The following is a 17,026-nucleotide window of genomic DNA, read 5'->3' on the forward strand; positions in this document are numbered from 1 at the left end:
AAAATATTCCAGCTGTGATATTCATATAGAGCTCCACTCTCTGATTAAAATTCTCAGTTGCCAGATAAAAAGCTCCTCCTCCTGTCTAAATAGCTTTGCAAAACAGTTTTTTTTTTCATGCAGTGCAAATCTTTCCCTGTGGGTGCCTTGCAGCTCTCAAATTTCTGTGCTAACTGTCTGCAGTGACATCTACTGACATGAGCAGAGATTGACTGCGAGGTCTAAGGGGCAAAATTTACTGATATATTAATCCAGCAGCTCTTCTATTATATTGTCATCTTCTCTGCTTCGCCAGTGATGCCACGTTCAGTATTTGGCAGTTGGTATCTTCCATAACTACCTGCACGCTGTTTCCCACGTTTCCTCCAAGTGTGGAATTCTCCTGTGCCCACAGCCAGGACAAGTGCCTTGCTGGCCTAAACCTTTCCAGGAGGTTTTGTGCCACAATGGTCGCAAAAACATGTCCAAAAATATTGCATTTAAAACGATGCTATAATTTAATATTGCTGAAAAGTTGCCGTTACTTCTTTGAGTGTTTTCCTTCCACTTCTCCTTAACGATTTGCTACATCTGCCATTGGGACACGTATGAAAATGACATTGCAAACTGTTCCTCTTGTAAGCACTGTGAAACACCTAGCAGATACTTAATAATGAGTACTTGAGGAGCATTGTACGTACGCTTGCTCATTTTTCTTTTTTAATGATGAATGCAAATTGATCAAAAATAAAGATAAATTAGGAAAGTCCTTGCACAGCTTGAATCTCAATACATTTTCTCCTTTTTTGTCTGTGCCTTTCTAAAGGAGTTTGCTGAGTTCCTCCTTTTAACTACCCGTAGAGCACAACTTTGTCCAATGCTGTGCCTGAAAAGTATTTTGCTTGAAACAAACAAAAAAGTTGTGGTGAGCTGCCCGATGATGATGATTTTGTAAAAATGCATGTGCATCTGTCTTGCAGAAATGCTGCTCATGGATTCTCACTTATTCAGGTGGACAGTATGAAGGTCACCATGAAGGATATCTTGCAAAAGGCCTTAAAGAGAAGGAAGGGATCACAGAGAGGCTCAGGTGGGTTATTTATTGTATTTTTTAGAGGAGAGGGTGTTTTTCCATGAGGATATTTTATATCACTTTTTAGCTGTTGTGAAAGTTGCACGCTTTTTTCAGTGGGTGTTGTGATGCAGTCTGCATCTGCACTCTGAAGCAGTTCTGTGCACAGGTTTGTATTCTAGATACTGGCAAAAGGCAGACCGTAGAGAAACTGCGTGATGTTTGCTGCAAAGCAGTATATCCATTACTGCAAATATTTCTTTATGATAACAAAGCCATTTGCATTCAAGTCCAGCCAGCAGTAGCATGAGATGACGGGTGGAAGTACAGTAAGGCCAGTCCTTGATAGAATTTGACTTTTAAGTTATGTAAGAGAATGATGCCTAATATGGCTTTAAATAATTTAAAGGATTAGTTGTTACTTTTCGAGAAAAAGAAAAATTTACTTTCCGCGGTGTTGTCAAGGTAGTACTGTAATAGTTAAGTCATATTAAAATTTTAAAAAAGAAAATTTGCAGAACTTGCATTTATATTTTACAGCAAAACCGTTCCAGGGTATAAATGCACATTCACATATATATTAGCACATATATTTCAGAAGTATAAGGCTGAGAGATCTTTCCAGCAACAAGAAATAATTACTGTGAGAAATTGCACTGAGCCTTGTCACACAACAAAGGAACTTTAATATAAACCTATCTATATACGAGGTAAGATAAGGATCTTGTCTTTGTAAATGAATGAAGCCTCCTTATATACCCTTAGTTTTAACTATGTGAAAAGAAAATAAACCCTTTTCTGTTTAGAAGTAGTAGTTCAGTGCAGTTTTTAAACGAGTGTATAATCTGTCATGGATTTAATTAGCTATCTTCAGATGAAAGCTGAAGTTTTAATAAAAGTTAGAAGAGATAACGCAGTGAAGGACACGGATGAGCTGTCTCAAGGCCATATTCCAAGGGAACGATAAGAGCTGTAAAAAATGGCAGAGGAGAGCAATTGAATGAAGCAATGAAAATCTGATTCTCGTAAAAAAAAAAAAAAAAAAGTGCACGCGAGATGCTGGTAGGGGTGTTGTAGATGAGACCCGCTCGCGTCTGCAAGCAATTTGGCGGCTGGCCAGAAGTCATTGTTCACCCTCGGCTGTGGCGGCTCAGTCCAGATGTGCCAACTGCACGTTTCGGCTTTTGCCAGCTGACTGCGCCGTTTGATAACCAGCTCTCTGGATGCCCATCACTGGCCGCAGAGATAGAATTAAATGATGATGATCTTCCCACAAGTTGGGAGAGGAAACAATGCATATAAATCTTGATTTCATCTCAGCGTGAGAAGTCTTTATCCATCATCACTCATAATGAACAAGTCGTTAGCTGCGATGAATGGTGTTCTGTTTTTTTCAAACACCTCTTTTGTTCACTTTTTGGGTGACTTTTATTTATTTCCTGGGGTCAGATTTCTCTTCCCAGAAGGGAGATGTCTAGAGGATTCACTTAGCTCAGTCTTTAAACTACTTTCCTCCTTCGTGTAACAGATGTTATTCCTTGTCCATTTGAAATTTGCTTTTGCTTTTATTTTGTTATTTTTGTTCAGTAGTTTAGAAAAGGAATGGAACTGTCATTTATTTCTTCAGCTAATATATTAATTTCTGTTTTCTTGGCGCTTATGCTCAGAAGCCTGTGTAGTAACAGGGTATAGAAGCATATATATTTCTTCTTTCTTTTTTCATCTCTCTTTTTTTTTTTTTCTTGATTATGTAGGAAATCATTTAAATTTTCTTACAAATTATACATGTGACTTCTCACCTCTTCGATACATGACCGGCATCCTTGCTGGATTTAAGTCTCAGTAAAAGTAACAACTAAAAACCTTTTGATCACTTCCATGTATGTTTACTTTTGAACATGTAATCTGATTTGTTGCAATAAGCCGTGTTGCTTGCAGATTTCACTTTAAGCTTGTGTGTAGATACATCCAGAATTAGGACCAGCAGTTGTAAACTTCATGAGTTGGAGTCACTGTTAGAAGAGCAATCACTCTCTGGAAAGGTTTTTGCTTGAATACCCATACTAGTGAATGTCATAAAACAAATTCTGTTCTTAAAATGTTGGTGAGCACTCGTAGTGCATTGTTCACGTTGTCATGTAATACTGTCATGTGGTGATGGGACTTCTCAGACTAGGCATTTATATATTAAATCGGTAAATCATAAATTAAAACTTTTTATTAAAATTATCTTCCCTTATCCACAACTTCCCTTATTCCCAGTTACTTCTCTTATCCAACACTGCAATTCATCAGTCAGCAGACGTTCATTTATTTATGGTCTTGCCTGTCATTTTTTAAAACAGCAGAAATTGCAGCTGTCTGCACAGAGGGATCCTCTTTCTTGCACTGCCCTCTGGATCTGAAACAAGCCTTTTACCATTCCCTTCTGATGCTCTTAGCAGAACGGGATAAAAATGCTGCCTAGATTAAAGGACAGTTAAACCTCAGGATGCCACTACAGTGGGCATGGATTGACTGAAGCAGGCGTAGAAAAAGATTTTGTCACCATTCTTCGTAGAACACCACATTCTTCATTTTTGGAGTGAATATGCCTCTTACTTTCATTGAGAGATGCACAGATAAATGGAATTTAAGATCAGACTATTAGCAGAGTAAGGTCCTGTGCCTTTGTCGTTTAAGTCATTATTAAGCAGTGGATTAGGATGTCAGAGTTCTGAATAAAAGATGACATAATTTAGGAAAAGTATTCCTGCTCATTCTGCAACACTTTCTTCTGAGTTGACTCTTCTGGATTTTAGAAACTGCTAACCAAAAGGAGATGTAGTGTGTTTACTTAAAGCATTTGTAGTAGTTTAATAAAACTGGAATGCATATGAACTTTGCTGCATTTTCAGTGTGCCTGTAGATCAGTCTTCACAGAACAAACGAATTACGTTTATAGCTTTGTTAGTTTCAAGTACTTGTAAAAGGAATTGCTTTCTGACCTATTTTCACTACTGACTTCTGTGATGTTTTTCAAACTTGTCCTATGTTTATAAGAAAATGCAAACCTTGGTTGGCTGTTCTGGGTAAGAAAGAAACTGGAGAATTGCTGTTGTCTAGTTGGGAAGAGGATGTTCTGTTATGAGAAGAGCTAAGATACTAGACTAGTTTTATACAGCTGTTTTACTCAGCTAGTAGTCTGCAGTTTACAAGTAGGCTTTTTAACAAGCGATTGAAACACAAGTTCCTGAAAACCCCCAAGCCCGAGGCACCTCAGTGAGTTGATGACGACCTGAGCTTCTCAATTTCTGACTTTTGTTTAAAAATACCTTTACTGTACTTGTAGCTACCAGCCCTTGCTCCCTTCTGGAGCATGAGACTGCTAATGACAGGGAAAGTTTCTTGATGAACGGCAGCACAGAGCCCAGGTTTCTGCATGTTTCGTTTCAGTATGTGCACTGGCATTCACGTAGCTGCAATGTGGACTACATCAGTAAAAATAATATCAATGTGTTTATTTCAGAGTTCCATTTGTTGAAAAGACCAAAGCTGAATAAGACTTTTGACTGCAATCTAACTCGAAGCCAAAGATAATTTGTTGCAGGAAGATACAGGTCAATAGATGGAGACAGAAATGGGCTACGACCTTTCTCTTATAGAAAGTACAATGAAAGAAATGGAAAAAGCATTCTAATTGTGTCTAGCTCTATTTAGATATTATGTTAGATAAAGTTACTGCAAACAATTCAAAGTGTTTTATGTTCTTTGCAGTTGCCCTTTCTTTGTGTCAAAAAACTGCATTGAAGATATGAAAGGTATGAATAATTTTTAAATAATAAATTTTGAGTAAATCAGCCATAAATGCAGGTGTTAAAATAACCTGTGTGTTACAGCTGAGAGAACCAGACCCCTTAAGTCCTTCCATAGAGGACATGGTTGTTACTGGAGCAGTGTTTTGGGAGCTTCATGACCTGTCCCACAACAGAGAGCAGCAGGGGGTTAATGGGAGTACTGTATCATTTCTTGCCACATGCCCAAATAAAAAACTGGAAGAATTGTATGTGAATGGTGGCAAGTTAGGGAAAAGTCTGTAACAAACAGTCAGTGCTACATGCTGGAGAAGATAAATCTGCGGAGGAAATTGTTGAGGCAAATGTTCAATTAGTTGGAGTCAGGCTGGATAAACCGGGATAGGAACTGGATGCAGATTTGCTGGTTTGCCTGCCTTTCAATGGGCTGGTTTCATTGTCTTTAAAACTAACTATTCTTTTTGCTTAGGAAAAAAGCAGCAAAAACAGCCATATAAGCTCTCTCTTATTGTAATGGATTCCCTTGTGTTCACTCATAAAATAGAAAATGTAATTGATGTTTTCCTATGGTAATGAAAAATAACTAAGTAGAATACTTTATCATCAGTTTGTTTAACCTATTGCATGCTCAGCAGCACATATTGCAAATGCATATTTTACATAAGAGCTGAAAATAAAACACTCTTGGTCATGGAATGAGCTCCCAGAGGATCCACCTCTGGGATCTCTTTGAATTGTTTGCAGTAACTTTATCTAACATAATATCTAAATATCTAACATAATATCTAAATAGAGCTAGACACAATCAGAATGCTTTTTCCATTTCTTTCATTGTACTTTCTATAAAAAAAAGGTTGTAGCCCACTTCTGCCTCTATCTGTTGACCTGTGTCTTCCTGCAACAAATCCAGCGATGGACCACCTTGAGGGAGGCTCAGCAGAATCTTTGATGCAAGACAGCTTTCTCAAAATAGGCAGAACGGGAGAGGAGGAGAATAAGGTTTGGATGATACCCTAACCACGGTGGTCCAAGGCAGTGAGGAGGGAAGAGGTGAAAGCTCCATTCAGTTCTACAGGTACCTTGTTGGGCGTGCCTCATTGACCTGGGCAGTGCTGAGATGCTGTGATGATGGCTCTGTAGAGTACGCTAATATGCACACATGATGTAAGGAGTGCTTTGTATAATCCTGATATGTTTGGAGCACTTTGAAAATATTATTGAACTTTGTGAGCACTCCAGCAGCTGAAGGTTTAAATATAAAGTCGGTCTGAAATGCAGCAGATCTATGGGAAGGGAATCACATGCTTGAAATCATGAGCATAAGAACTTCTCATTCTTCCTAAATTTATCAGTGAAAATGTCAGATATGGTGCTGTCTAGAATTTGGACGGATATAATAATGGAGTCTTGAAAAGCCTTTTTAGAAGGTGAGATTTGGGTGGTTTAGTATTCAGTATAGTTCTGCTTCTTAGAAGTCAGTTAGTCTCAATATTAACTTTAAAAAGGAGTAGACTTTAGGTATGCTTTTAAGATCCCACCCTCACGTTTTGCAGAAAAATCCTGGAAGACATACAGATCATGTTGTGTAACCGTAAAATACCAGTATCAGTATAACTGTTGATTCACTCTACTGCTAAACCATTTTTCTACACAGTCAGTCCGGTGTGTATTTCTTCTGGTCTTACTTTTACCAATACTTACAAGTTACCCAGCTAGTTAGTCCGGCTTACACTAGGAATTTAGCTTATGGTAGAGGTACTTTTTAAATCCTGCTTTATGTGAAGGCTCTCAGTTAGACCAAGAAAACAGAGTTGTTCCAAGATGAAATGCAGAGACCCTTCTGTTCAGCTAGCACAGCGCAGCTCAGGCTTGGTCTGACAGCATCCCACATCGTGGGGTAGGCAAGTAGATCGTATCAGGTTTTTTATATCTGCACTAAAACCCACATTCAGTATTTTCTATAAAGCATGTTTGCATGGCTAACAATTTTAAGAACATAAGGAAGATGATGACTTCATTCTTGATGCTTTGTGTATCTTGATGCCATGGTGATTCTCAAATTAAATATGTGCAGGAACTATATGTACGCTTGAAAGTTATCTTCCGTGCCTTTCATCTGTCTCATACATACCTTTTGCTCTTCAACAAATATACTCTCTAGGATGCCAGTGGCCTTTTCTCCGGAGCTTGACTGAATGGGCTATAAATACTAATGTAAAATAAATAAGAAGGCAAAGAGAATATGTGTAGAGGCTTTGTTTCCAAACAAATTAAGCACTGATATCTGTTTATAACAATTGAATGTTCTTAGAAGGAAACAAGAGACAAAACTAAACAATGTAAAATGCTGAAACATTAGAATAATCCTGCCTGTTTCTGGTCCGTGTCAGCCTCTCTTCATTTGAAATTTCTTGTGAACAGAGAAGCCTTGTCTGATTAATCTTGTCGGATTTTAAGTAGAAATTCTTTGCAGGATGAACATGCTACTGATTATTATTTAATAGCTCCTTCAAACTGTAAACATCCCTGAACCAGAAATGCTCAGTCCTTTTAAGAACAAAATGCTATACAAGTTTAATTGTTATAAACAGTATCTTCTGCCAACATTTCACAGACATGACCTGTATTTTCCGCAGGTTAGAGTGAGTTATTAACTTAGTATTCTGTTCAGCTTGCAGAAAGACTGGTGCTTTTTCTATAAATGAAAACAGCTGCTTTACAATAACACCAAAGTCCCTAACAGCTGTCAACTATTGCTTTTTGCATTCTTTAAAATGTGTAAAGTGACCAAAAATAGTCTAAAATAATCTTCCTTATCTGGGTAAGTGTATTATCTCACTGCCAAAGGAAGCTGAGTAACAAAGAGAAAAATTTAAGAAACAGGGATAGAACATAGAAATAAAAGCCTCCGTATTGTATTTTAGTCTCTACCACAGGAATTATTTTAACTGGCCTTTGCAACTCTGGTCTGTTCCATCACCAGGTAACCCAGAGCTGTGGCGAGCAGCACAGTCTTATTACAAAACTGTGGTTTGTAGGGGTTTGCTATTCCTGTGTTTGAGATTTGTTTGCACACGGCTGTTCAGTTATCCTTCAGAACCTCGAGAACAGAAGCTCAAAGTGAGGAGCACTGATGCAAACATGAAGCTTATCTTTCATTCAGAGAGTAACAAGGGAAAAGAGATCTGAGGTTTTTGTTTTGAAAATTCACTTTCTAACATAGCAGTTTCAGCACCGCTTTTAATGTCAAGTTTCATGTTTCAAACGTGCTTCTGAAACTGTTTATAAACACATTTTATTCAAAACGTATGCAGGAGATAAGCAAAAACTATAATACAAAGACACTATTTGTGTGAAAAACCACTTATTGTCAAGTACCCTGCCAGGCCCAAGGGAAATCGCTAGGATGCCGTCAAACTGAAGGTTTTCGTTTAAACCTGTCCCGTGGTGTTCTCGTTCCTGGCGTATCGCAGCAGTTCAGATTGCACGCACGGGGCTGGGTGCTGCAGTGCCCTGCTCCATTTGTGCCCCCGCAGCTGCTAACGCAGAGCTGGTGCTGCTCGTGCCGGGGCTGCCGGGCAGGCGGTGAGTCTGTGCCGTGTGCTTTGTGCTGGCTCCCGCCAGGGCCGTCGGCTTCAGCTCTGGAGGCAAATACTGGTCTGGGGAGCCCTCGGTGTGTCTAAAGCCAGTGCCCGGGCCGTTGCTGCATGCACACTGCTTTCCTGGAGCCTCGTTATAGATTTCAAACACAGAATCTGCGTTCTAGGACGTACACATCTCAATTTCAGTTTCTAAATTACCAAAAATTAGAAACTAGCTGTCTGGGGAATAGTGGACAAGAAGAAACGTCTGGAATATGTGTACGTAGAGATACAGAGATAATAGATGAAAGGAACCGTGTAAAACCACGAGCCTGTGATTAAAGTATTTTTAAGAGATGAACCACGATTAGAAGGAACTGTCACTTAAGTTTGATTTTGTCATTGGATGATGATAACCGAGGAGCTTAAAATTAAAAGTAAATATGTTAGAGTAGGCGATGCATATGTTTGCTCTGACTTTTGGAGATGGAAGCCCCAGCATCTGTGACAGTGAAGAGCCAATTAATTTGTATTTCCTTGTGCTTACATGCGTGCTTTTCTGCTTAATGGTGGTTTTGAGTTTCCTTGGCTCCCAGTGCTTTGTTTTGGATAATTATAGCATTCCTGCAGAGTTTGCTGCCCTCAGTTATAAATGGCTTTACCTGGAAATACTTAGAAGTACAGTTTTTCCTTGCATTACGCTGTTTACACTAGCAGGATATAAATTTAAAAACATCAATACGTGTAGATCCTTGGCCAGACTTTCTCCTGCTTTCTGCCCCCTTTTCACCAAAGAGGAAATCTATTAAAAAAAAAAAAAAAAAAAGACGGCTTAGGTTTAAACATAGAGCCCCCAAATATCACAACTTTCTCCCAGTTGTGTCTGTCCCATTGCCAGGTGCAGCGAGGAGCTGGCTGGATTGTTTGCCCATTATTTCTCTAGCAAAATTTCCTTTGGGTTGGTATTGTGTGGTGTGAGCACCTCTGTGCTGGAGAGGGTGTGACAGAGGCTGCTTGAAAGTTTTTCCTTCTGCCTACAATCTGCACCTCTGTTTTGCAGCAGTAATAATTTATTTCAGTGCGCCCTTTCTCACTAGCCCTCTGATGCTGCGCAGATGCTGACGTGACGGGGGCAGGGATGCTGGTGGACGTGGAGCCGCTCACAGGGAATAAAGTTTGTGAATAGTTTGTCAGAATAGAAATAGCTCGTTAGTCCTGTGCATTTGGGCTGATGGGGTCTGGACATCAGCCTGAACTGTTGAGGAAAATTTTTCACGTCTGGCCTCTGAAATTAAAGTGAAATATTAGACCGAGTCTATTTTAGAGCTGTTGGTATTGAAATCATACATTTATTGGTTCTTCTGGATTGGTAATAAAGCTGTAATTTATGTGACATTTTAAATTCTGCAGTTCAGTGTTTGGATGGTAGAGGTTTTTTGTTTATTTTATCCACTCTGATGAAAGAAGATACTACTCTTACACCAGGTGCATTCATGGCACCACCTCCATCCTGCTAGCTTTTTGTGAAGCTTGCAAAGCACCCGCCTGGGTGGTTATATTACTCTTGTTGCAATACTATTGCTTATACACCCGTAACCGGGGGAAAGCACCTTCCTCACTTTATAATTCAAGTCAGCAGTGCAGAGACTTTACGTTGATGTACCTCACAAATAGCCTTCTGTGCCTGGATCTCAGGGTCTTCGTACTGGTGCCGTCCTTTAGGCAGCAGCTCATGGAGGGGACCTGTGGTGTGTTAGCCGTCGTGTGTGCTGCCCTGTCACTAACCCGCACAGACAAGTACCTGCACGTTGTCTCTTAAATTTGTGATCAACAATACACGTTTTATATATGCATATAAAAAATACGGCTGTTGTGGTTTGGCCATTGGTATATTGTGTTATAGATAAAACACGATGATTCCTTTCTGTTTTCAGCTTTATTTAGAGCTGTGATGCTAATGTAAAAAGAATAAAGGCCTGCAGTAGAAATTAAATAAAATACTTCTGTTAATATTCTGCAGACTAGTTTGCTGCTAGTCACACTGCATGCTTTCTGTTCTACAAAAGAGCAATACATAAATGAAGTGTGTTTGTTTCTTTTTAAGGGGCTTTTGACTAAATTCTTTAATTTCACTGGCTGTCAAGGTAGTGTTAAGTAAAATGGGTTTGAACTGCTGTAGTTTTTGTGTACTGGACTAGATGTCAGAAACCTTTGCCATCACTGGAAATTCTGTCACTCTGGATTTACTATCTGTTTCCCACAGCTGAATTCTTAAGCAGTGTGATTTAACACCTTGGCTCTCCATCAGCCGGTCCTGGCATTTATTTGAATGCATTACACCACTGGTTTCCATAAACTATTTTACAATTGTTTCATATAAATGACTGTTTATTTCTACAAAAACCATCTGTATTTCTGCGGAGAGCAGCAGATAACTGTGTGTAAAATTTGGTAATGTCACAACAGTGCAAGTTAAGAAAAAGCAGATTGGGCTAAAAGAAAAAGTCTCATGCTTGTGCATATTGTTAAAAGTTTGTTTTCACTATTCAAATATCTTTATTAACAGTATTTGCATTTGTAATGATAAAATCTTTATTCCACTTCAGAGGTGTTGAGGGGCTTTGGAGATTTTTAACGGATAAACAGATTTAAGATGTCCTCATAGCAGTAGGATTTGAGATGTAAACATTCTGGCTTTACAGCTATTTCCTCTCAAACTGTTTACATATTTTCTGTTGTTTTATTGTCATTGCCAAGCACACAATGAAATCTTTGCCCCTTCTGTCATGTTCTAAGAAAAATCCTACAGCGGGAGGCCTGGGACCTCTCTGTGTTCTCAGTTTCTCTGCTTTCTGCAGTGTATTGATCCCTCTCCTTCAGTCTTCTTTCGTTTATAATTTTTGACCCATCCTGCAACCAAAGGTCAGTGTCTAGCACTGATGGGAAACCTGGTCTTCCCCTGCGCCTCCTGGGAGCTGCGTTCCAGTGCAGACAATGTGATGGCACAGTTTGCCAGCTCCCAACCAGCATCGAATGAGTGTCCAGATTGAGCTGTTTTACTTCTTCCCTGTGCCACCCATGGGCTGGCAGAGCAAAAGCTGGAATCCAGCAGTCTTACATTTAGCAAAATTGATATTTTTTGACGGACTATTTGAAATGATAGAAATACATAAACTTCCTCTTTTTTATAACCTTGTAATAGCTGTAGCATATTTCCAGCAATAATAAGAAAGTGGTAACAAAAAATAAATACAAACATACTTTAAACTATAAAGAAATCACCCTTTCAAAACCTGGGATTGGAGCAGTAAAGCAGTAAATCATGTATCCTTGTGAAAGAAGAAACTTAAAATAGGGAAGTACCACAGACATCAACATTAAATGTTTATCAGATGTTTTATTTTGACTACTTTCCTGTCTTACCTCTCTCACATTTATTTTTGCTTACTTACTGTCTGCCTGGCCTCTGCTGCCATGACCATTAGGCGATGACTGCCAAACTGTCCTTAAATTTCGCATTTCTTGTGTGCTGTTTTGGAACTGCAACTGCACACGTGAGATAGTGCATGCCTGGCACTGCTGCAGGGATGTTTGCAGTCCTGCGCCGGCACAGGTCAGTGCCAGGTGCCTGCCACCCTTCCTGGTGGTAGGACGCTGCTCTGTGCAGGAGAGAGGCAAAGCAGGGTTTGGGAAGGCTGCGTGTGTGCAGGAGAAGGGAGAGCTGCTTCGTGTGCTGCGAGTGCGTGGCGCTGAGCGTCAGTGCAGCCTGACCCCTCTTGGTGCGCCTGGCGCTGGTCTCAGGGACGTGGAGATCCTCCAGCATCACCGCGTAAACTTCTAGGGTTGTTTTGGGTTACGGGCCAAAAACTAGCATCCTTCACACCACAGATGTTCAGGCAGCCTCACAGTTCCTGGCACAGTGTTGGCTGACTCACTGGGGACGGTCTTCGTCTGCTGTAAAACCAGACAAGTTTTGCTACCTCTGCTGAAGCCCAGCAGCCTGCTCCCCTCCCAGCTGCTCCCGCGGCAGCTTCGTGTTCTGGAGGCTGCAGTGTCCTAATTCCAGAGCTTTTCTGTACAGAGGTGTCTGAGGAGCTCTGCCTATAGAGTAAGTTTTAAAACGACTCCACAATGGTAACAGATCACCGTGACCGGACAGCAGTCACTGAGTTCTAGGAGAGCTGGGGTATAGAAATGCTGCACTGTTAAATGTGACGTGCGGTGTGGTGCTCCTGCCGGCCTTTCTCTCAGGGGTGTGGATGGCAGCAAATACATCTCCTGTTCTTTGGAAGAGTACGAGAGACCAGCATGCCTTGGCTTCGTTACTAAGCTCACTAAAATTTTAGCAAAAAACAGAATTAAAAGATAACATATGGACATATGCAGTACTCTGAGGAAAAAATCGGCACAGCCTTTGTAGAGGAGGTTGTGCCTCGCGAACGTGAGCAGCCGTTGAGGAAGCCAGAGACCATCTGAATGAGGCTGATGTGTTTTATATAGTATGCTTAGATTTCCAAAAAGATTTGACAAAGGCTCATAAAGCAATTAAGCTGTCACAGGATGAGAAGGAGGATCCTCACATGGATTAATAATTGATTAAAAGACAGGAAACAAAGAATAGGAATAATGGCTCTCCGTTATTAGTAACTAGGTTACTGGTGGAGTTCCAGTGGAACTGGTGGAACCTGCATTGTTCAGTTAATGTGCAGCATGGAAAAGGATGTGAATGCTGATGTGACAAAATGTGCTGTTGATACAAAAGAAGCAAGAATAGTGCAAATAAAAGCTGTCTGTGAAGTGCTGCAGAGGTATCTCACAATGCTGAGTGACAGGACAATAAAATGAGAGAGGGAATTCAGTGTCAATGAGTGCAAAATAATATACATGGTGAAAAGCAACCGTAACTATACGTATACAATGATGGGCTCTAATTACCTTCCATCAGTCAAGAAAAGTATCTTGGAGTCGGCATGGATAGTTCTCCGAACACTCCAGCTCAGTGCTTAGGAGCAGTCAGAAAGACAAATTGAACATTAGAAATTAGGAAAGGAGTAGGGAACAAAACAGAAAGCATTATCATGCCAGTGCATAAATCATGATGTGCCCACATCTTAATTATTATATTTTATCTCAAAAAGGATAAAACAGAGCTAAAGAGATACAGAAATAGATGAGTGCAGAAATGGATCAGACATGAAATGAGGAGTAGATGCTAAGCAGAGAAGAGCTTTTCTAGTTTGGAAAAGACATGACTGGGTACAAGAGGAGTCGAGTCTGTGAAGTGCATGTGGTACAGATGGTAAATTGGGAGGGTTTTATCACTGCTGTTCGTAAAACAAGAACTACATGGCACCAAAAGCAGTGGGTAGGCAGTGATGTTTTGAGACAAAAGGGAATTCTTTTTCTCACACAGCGCAATAAATTATGGGAGTCGATGTTATGGAAATCAGAAATTCAAAAATGTTTTGAACAAATGCATGGATGACAAAGGGCGTGAAAATGGTTGACAAAAGAGTATAGCTGGAGCTGGGACTGTGAGGATTCAGGAGCTCATGAGAGCAAGGTAAAGATAAAGGCAGAGCAGGACATAGCGTGTTTTGTTGCAGACACTAACACTGTAAAAATACAGGTTCTGTTTTAAAACCATTTGAGGTTTTTGTTTATACTGATCTGGTTAGTTAAGGTTAGGTTTGACCTCCACAAACGTTAAATATTGAGGTAAGTAAGTCTTTCTATAATTGTTATTTTATCCTGCTAACTTGTTTGCAGATGGGGATGGCTTTTGTTCAGGGTTTTCCTTAAAGCCTCCTTCTCTCTTTAAGTGTTAGTATTTGTTTATTGTGCAGATTCAACCCCTGACCGTGGTATTCTTCATTGCTATTGAAAGTTAATGGGGGAAAAATTGCATTCCAAACATTTGAACCTGTAGTAGCCATGGCTGAACTTAGTTGATCTCTGGTGATCGGTTCAATTTAGTTACGATTTTTAGCCATTAGGCTGGGGCTGAATGATGGTGATTTGGTTGAGGCCAAATGTCTGTAGAAAATTGGCTGTTTGATAAGAGCCCTGTTATCAGAGGGGGATACTTTCTCATTTACATTTAGATGAGTATTGATTATTTATTTACTCAGAGAAGTGAGATTCGTTCCCAATCTTATCTCTCTCGTCTCTGCTTGTCAGCAGAAAGAGAGATAGAGCTCCTGACATCAGCCCAAGATAACAGCACTTTGTAGTGAAGATAAAAGTTGGAATGGGCCTTTTTCTAGTCTTGACTGAAAGGATAAGTTTTAAAAATTAGAACTGATGGGTCATGCTTTCAAAACCCCATTCTGAAGGCTTTGCTGCTTAAATGGCAACAGAATTGGTTTGTTGTTATGCGGATGGCCATTCGCCTTTTGTAAGAGAGCCGCTTAATTTGATTATGCTCCGTGATTCTTCCTGGGACACATTTGTGGTGTTCCATAGGAAAATAATGCTATGGATGAGTTATTGGAGTTTGTTTTGTTGTCTCGTTTTAATTCCTGATAAGCCTTCCTCTGTTGTAAGCGGTATCTTGAAATAATAAAGCACAATAGGTATCTGCAAGCAGAAACCAGCCATGAATGGTGTGGGTGGCTGAACAGGGCTTTCGGGGGAGGGGGTGTGCGGCGGTGGGGACACCCTGCTTCTCAGCAGCTGCTGTTCTGCCGGTACATTAAAATAAGCCTAGATGAGGGAAACCGCTGTTGCCGGTAGTATCTGCAGCATGGGGTTAGCGTGTGCTCCCCCGTGCAGGGTGCCGGCGGCGTGGCCCTGCAGAGGGCTGAGGGGCCCAGGCTGCTCTGCGCCCGCCCCACAGCCTGGTTGCCGCTGGGGCCCTGAGCAAGTCTCTGCGAGCTTTTGACCAAAGACTTTGCTTGAGAGGATAGTCACTTTTCTTTCACCGTATTGTGGCTTGTTTCAAACAGCTGTTGTGGTTCTTTCCTACCTCTCTATATACATGCATGTTTGTTTTTCCATGCCCTGCTTGCTTTAACGCAGCAACAGTTTTTCTCTCTCCAAGTATTGGTGACAAAATCACAGGACTAGAACAGGAGTTCGCATTCATTAGCTTTGTCTTCTGGGTGTTCTGCCCTGGTAAACTCCACGCTGACGTACCTGCTCCTGGTTTGTTGTGGAGCGTAGCGGCAGCGGCTGGCTGCAGCCCCGGCCTGGTGCTCGACACACGAGGAGCTCGTGGCCCAGCAGGGTGTCCTGCTGCTGCCGCCCTCTGCCATGCTTTCCAAGGCTTCTCCTACAGCCCTGCAGAGCATTTGCATCAGGTTACAGAAACCCGTAAAATCCAGCTTTGGCATTATAACCTGAAATTCTGTTGGAATTCCCAGAGCAGTGTTCTTTTAGGAGACCATAAAATCACGTAATATTTCTGCTACAATTACATCATTTGAACTTGTGAGAGAAGTCCGGTAGTAAAACTCCCTTGCAGAACCAGCCTAATGTTTTTCAGCTGTTGTGAGGTGCAGGTCGTGTGAATGTGTACAGACATTTAAGATACGTTTTTTAAGAGTAGGTACTGCCTAGAAGTCCATTTATACTTTTCTGTGAATTTCATGGTATTTCGTGGTTTTGGCCTGTAATTCTGTTACTGTACTAACTGACAGTTAATACAATCTTGACACAAACTGTGCAAAACAATTTATCAGATGAAGAACAATTTACCAAGCAAATGAAACGATGTTGTATAAATAGAAATGGTTCAGTGGGGTAGGCGATAGTGTAATAGCTAGGAGTGCATTTTAGGGCAGCGATGTGCTTGTCTCACCAGACAGGTCTCAGGTGTGACCTGTGCAGACACCAGTGTTTCCAAGGGGGGCAATTCCGCTTCTTCATTTTATTAACATATTGTATATGTTTTTGGGATGGGGAAATAGAAGTGGAATAACAAGAGCATGGGAAACGCGGGATCGGGAGAGTTGCCGTGATGGGGCAGGGAGCAGGGGCCCACCATGTGTTGCTGACACGAGCAGATCCCCAGCCCTGCTGGTCACAGCCTGAAGGCCCTGTCGAGAGCCGGCGGTTCATCTGTGGTAGCAGCAGCTGGAGCGGTGGGTTCGGTCACAGGTGCCAGCAACACAGCAGTTCAGATCGGAAACAGCAGTTCTGCTGGCTTTGGCATTTCTGGGTATCGTTCAACATTTGGGTGTTTAGGAATTTGGGAAGCTGTATTTAACAAACGGACAAAGCAAGCAGGTTTTGCTGTCGTTGATTCTGTTATCCTCACAAGTTTCTAAACCTACACCAGTTTTTAAATACAAATTGGCTTACTACTTTGATGATTGTTTCAATTCAGTACATTTTGCTTCTCCCCGCAAGCCAAGCCTCTGTTCTTCATTTCAAATTCTGAGTCACATTTCCAGTAGCTGTGAGAAGATAAGCGATGGTGCGGTATATGCAGTATATAAGCAATTTGTGCCTCTGTGAGCTGTGTCTGCTGTTTCTTGAGGTGCAGTGCGTTCTGTAAATGCTTCAGCCAGCTGCCCGTGCAGGTGCTGGTCGCACTGTGCATGGAGGGAGAAGCTGCGCCTTCCTCCAGGCCTGCAAAGAGCCCGTCTCCACATCTG

General features: G+C 41.1%; 1 protein-coding gene across 4 annotated transcripts in view; it reads left to right on the forward strand.

Moving 5' to 3' along the window:
* MAPKAP1 (MAPK associated protein 1) overlaps positions 1–17,026 on the forward strand; it is a 106,000-nt gene that overhangs the window by 59,985 nt on the left and 28,989 nt on the right. For all 4 annotated transcript variants that reach the window (XM_035555424.2, XM_050714610.1, XM_050714611.1 and 1 more), the window contains exon 7: positions 960–1,069. In XM_035555424.2, coding sequence (XP_035411317.1) covers positions 960–1,069 — 110 coding nt within the window. The remainder of the gene's footprint in view (positions 1–959; positions 1,070–17,026) is intronic.

This window comes from Cygnus atratus, chromosome 19, assembly GCF_013377495.2.
Source record: "Cygnus atratus isolate AKBS03 ecotype Queensland, Australia chromosome 19, CAtr_DNAZoo_HiC_assembly, whole genome shotgun sequence".
NCBI lineage: Eukaryota > Metazoa > Chordata > Aves > Anseriformes > Anatidae > Cygnus > Cygnus atratus.